Source organism: Lynx rufus, unplaced genomic scaffold (genome assembly GCF_022079265.1).
Source record: "Lynx rufus isolate CCGP_SWC_20201006 ecotype Redwood Valley unplaced genomic scaffold, mLynRuf1.p SCAF_19, whole genome shotgun sequence".
Lineage (NCBI taxonomy): Eukaryota > Metazoa > Chordata > Mammalia > Carnivora > Felidae > Lynx > Lynx rufus.
The window spans coordinates 6,204,982-6,208,817 of record NW_025814833.1 but is presented as its reverse complement, the minus strand read 5'-3'; the positions used below and the strand labels follow the sequence as shown (position 1 = coordinate 6,208,817).

The 3,836-nt window shown below is 49.6% G+C and overlaps 1 protein-coding gene across 1 annotated transcript; it reads right to left on the bottom strand.

The window, feature by feature from the left end:
* Nucleotides 1-736: 736 nt before the first annotated feature.
* Nucleotides 737-3,100, bottom strand: LOC124513981 (uncharacterized). Its single transcript, XM_047082079.1, has 2 exons — nt 2,910-3,100; nt 737-2,535 (listed from the first exon to the last, which is right to left on the bottom strand). The coding sequence occupies exon 2, from the start codon at nt 2,475-2,477 to the stop codon at nt 900-902; it is 1,578 nt and encodes a 525-aa protein (XP_046938035.1). The 5' UTR covers nt 2,478-2,535; nt 2,910-3,100; the 3' UTR covers nt 737-899.
* Nucleotides 3,101-3,836: the final 736 nt, after the last annotated feature.

Genomic DNA, 3,836 nt, shown 5'->3' with positions numbered 1-3,836 from the left:
AAGCAATGATAGGTGTTAGTGTCTGAGGGCTTATTATATGCCACGTACTAGTCTACATGCTTCATATGTATTAACTCATTTAATCACACAATATATGAGGCAGGTGCTATTATTACCCCCAGGTGATAGACTGGGGCCCAGAAGAGAAGAGTGAGTCCCAAGCTGGGCTTAGATCGCAGGCATTGTGGCTCTAGAGCCTGTGCTCTGAGCAAGTGTAAATTGGCCAGTCTTAGAGCAAAATGCGATCATCAAGTCAGTTTACAATCTAATATGCAATATACACAATAACACTTTCCAGTCAAGAGAGGTATGCTCAGGATCCAATACACATTCTATCACTGGTTGGCACTCTAAAACTCTAATACAACTTATTAGCTATAGGTAACTCACCTTTCTCAACAATGCTGAAAATGTTAGGGGAAACAACATAGAGAAAAAAGCATTTTTGCTTTTCTTAAGTGTTACATGTATGCGCCAATTCTCCACAAACCCAAAACTTATTTTTGGAGAAAAATCACCCTTGCAGAGAGTAATTGGTGATGTTACCATGTAATAGGGAAATTTGCCAGTTGGGTACTGAGCCTCCCTTTCCTCAAAGTAGCATTTAAATATTTATTCATTCATTCATTCATTCATTTATGAGCGAGAGAGAGAGTGGGAGTGAGCAGAGGGGCAGAGAGAGAGAGAATCCCAAGCAAAGCCTGAAGCGGGGCTCGATCCCATGAACGGAGGGATCAGAACTTGAACCAAAATCAAGAGTTGGACGTTTAACAGACTGAGCCACCCAGGCACCCCCTATTCAGAGTGGCATTTAAACACCTCCTTCCCAACAGATATAGACGGTGGCACTTCCAGGACCCAAAATACTCTTTAGGTCTCTTTCTTTTCTCCTCTGCGTCTCAAAAACCTCCCCACTTCTCCATCCAGACTGCCTGAGATTTAGCCCTCTCTCTCTCTGGTCCCATCACTGAAGTGCTGATGTGGGTGTGGGCTTTGGTCAGGGTCAAAGCCTCCATCCGCTGTTGTGAGCAGAGCTCCCCACCATAGCAACAATCCACCTGCCTAGCAAAATTCATCACCGTGCATTCCCAGAAGTCCTGGTCCCTCAGGTGTCTCTCGGTTCCTCTACACCCCTGACAGGGTTCCCGAACTTGCTCTGGATTGCTCGGAACCAGTTCCCCCTCTCTCCCTTGGGGTCTCCAACACATTTGTCTCACCTTGGAATGTAGGTCTTGGGAAGGATGCCCCTGCAGTAAAGCCTGTCCCGGGGCTGTTGCCGGGAAGAGGGCACCAGCCTGGACCCTCTCAGGCCAAGGAAGAGCGGCCTGTGCTCCCTCCTCACTATACTCTGTTTGGGGCCAGTTCCTTTGCCCCACATTCACCCCCATACTTGCAACAGAAGACTTGCCCTGGGGGCGAGTCTGCACCTGGTCTGCTGTTGCAAATGATGCCCAGGCTTGTACTGTCAGAGGCCAAGGACCAGCCGAGACGCTTCTCTCCTTTCTATTCCTTCTTTTATAGGCGGTTCTCTTCTCATTTTCTGGGCTGTGAGCAGGGGGGGACACCCCCTCCCACGAGGCCTGCCCCAGACCCTCAGCCAAGCAGGGGGCACCGTCCTGTGCACTCTGGTACGGAGTGCCGGCTGATGTTTTATTCGCCTCACCCTTCTGACCCTTGCTTTTAGGCCCCGCGTTGACACCGTCCCTAGCAAATGACGATGCCCCTGCTGTAGTCATCTGCATCTGGCCTGGGCCTGTGAACGACACCCAAGCCTGTACTGTCAGAGGCCAAGGACTGGCCATGACCTTTTTGTTCTTTTTATTTCTCCCTTTATGGCTGCCTGTCTGGTCTCCTTTTATCTCCTCATTGGCTGCCACTGACGCCTCCTCAAGAGAGGCCTGAGATGTACTTTCTGCTGGCAGTGGGGCGCCAGCATGTGCCTTCTCAGGCCAGGTGGCAACGGGTACCTTCTCCTTGTCATCCCACTCCCCTTCCTCCCTGTTTTCATACACCGCACCGACTCCAGCATCAGCAATCGGCAGAGCCCCTGTGACACAAGTCTGGCCCAGAACTGGGGCTGCAGAAGACGCCCGGGTCTGTAGCGTCAGAGGCCAGGGGAGATATACAACCTTGTTTTCCTTTCTATTCCTCCTTTTCCGGCTGGTTTTCTTCCCTGTGTTGCCCTGGCTGCTGGTCCCCTGCAACGCAGTATGACCCAGAACCTCACCTGCATGTGGGGCATCAGCCTTAGCGCTCTGCCCCAAACTAAGAACAGACATTTTTTCCACCTCATCGTACTCTCCTGGCTCCATGCTTTCCTGTCCCACATGTACCCCACTACTTGCGGCGGACACAGCACCTTCAAGCACAGTCTGAAGCCCAGGTGGGGCTCTTGCAGGTGCTTCCGCCGTGGCCGGGTCCGTGTCGCATGCCTGGGTCATCGGAGGCTCCATGTGAGTTAGAATGTCTTTTTCCATGTTTCTGCCCCCTCTGATTTTTCTGTGCTTCTGTTACCGGGTCAGGTAAAGCGTTATCCTGGAGGAGAGAGAGCAGAAGTAACCCAAGAGGCAAATGTGAGTTTAGTCAAGGCTAGCAAAAAGCCCCTTCTTCTTTTCTTCTTCTTCTTCTTTTTTAAATGTATACTTATTTATTTTTGAGAGACAGAGATCAAGTAAAAGGGAAGGACAGAGAGGGAGAGAGACAGAATCCCAAGCGGGCTCCGCGCTGTCAGCACAGAGCCCGATGCAGAGGTCGAACGCACGAACCGTGAGATCATGAGCTGAGCCAAATCAAGAGTAGGACGTTTAACTGACTGAGCCACCCAGGCGCCCCTCAACAAGCCCCTTCTTGAAGGAGGGTATCAAGCATCATTTCTGAGGGCTGAAAGCAACACTAGGCCCCAGGGATACCTGAAACGATTTTGGAACACAGCAGGTTGGGGAGGCTGTGGACTAGTCGAAGGTGTCAGACAGCTGTTCTCATTGGCGGCTGGCTCATCAATGCAGGGCCAGATCTATGACTGCTGGTGTGGTATATCTACCAGCAACTCTGGATGCCCTCAAAATGCTGATGGATGACACAACTTTTGGTCTTCACCAGCCTTCAACATCAGCACTGTCTTCTTTGAAAGCAGAGGACAACACTGGAGAAACAACAATGGAAGATATTTGCAGGAACATTCCCATTTGCACCCAAGAAAGAGGTACAGAGACACAGGTTAATGGTCAGGTATAGACTTCAGCATGGTTACCTTTTGATGCCTCAGACAGTCTTGGGAGACCAAACCATAGGTGAGAAAGCAGTGGCTGAGCCTATAAAATCAGAGGAGAAAAAAGTATCAACAAAGTCAGCCTGCCCAGGTTCCCCCAGAGGGGCCTGTCTGAGCAGACTCTTACCTGACTATCCTAGAAACACTTTGTCAGAGTTTCTTCTCAAGCTTTCTCTTTTTGGTCCCATGTAGAAGAATAGGTGCACATGCCAGAGACCCTGAGCATCTGCACAACTTGGTAACACAGCCTCTTCATAAATGGATGAAGAGATTCTGTTCAGCTCAGCATGGCATTAGCATTTAGGCCTCCTTTACTGGTTTCTGATTCTTCGTACGGTGAACATCCAGATCTGGGCTGAAGGCCTCATTCCAACCTATTCTTCACAAATTCTAGATAAGCCGGACTCCAGAGACAATGCCTGTTTCTCAGATTCATAAACTGTCCCGTCGTCTTGCAAATTCTCCTCCTTTCCTTCAGCTCTCTACTGCACTATATATATGTGCAACGGAATCTTGGAATGGGCTAATTATTTACATAATATCCTTTCTCTCCGAGCAAACTTTTTTT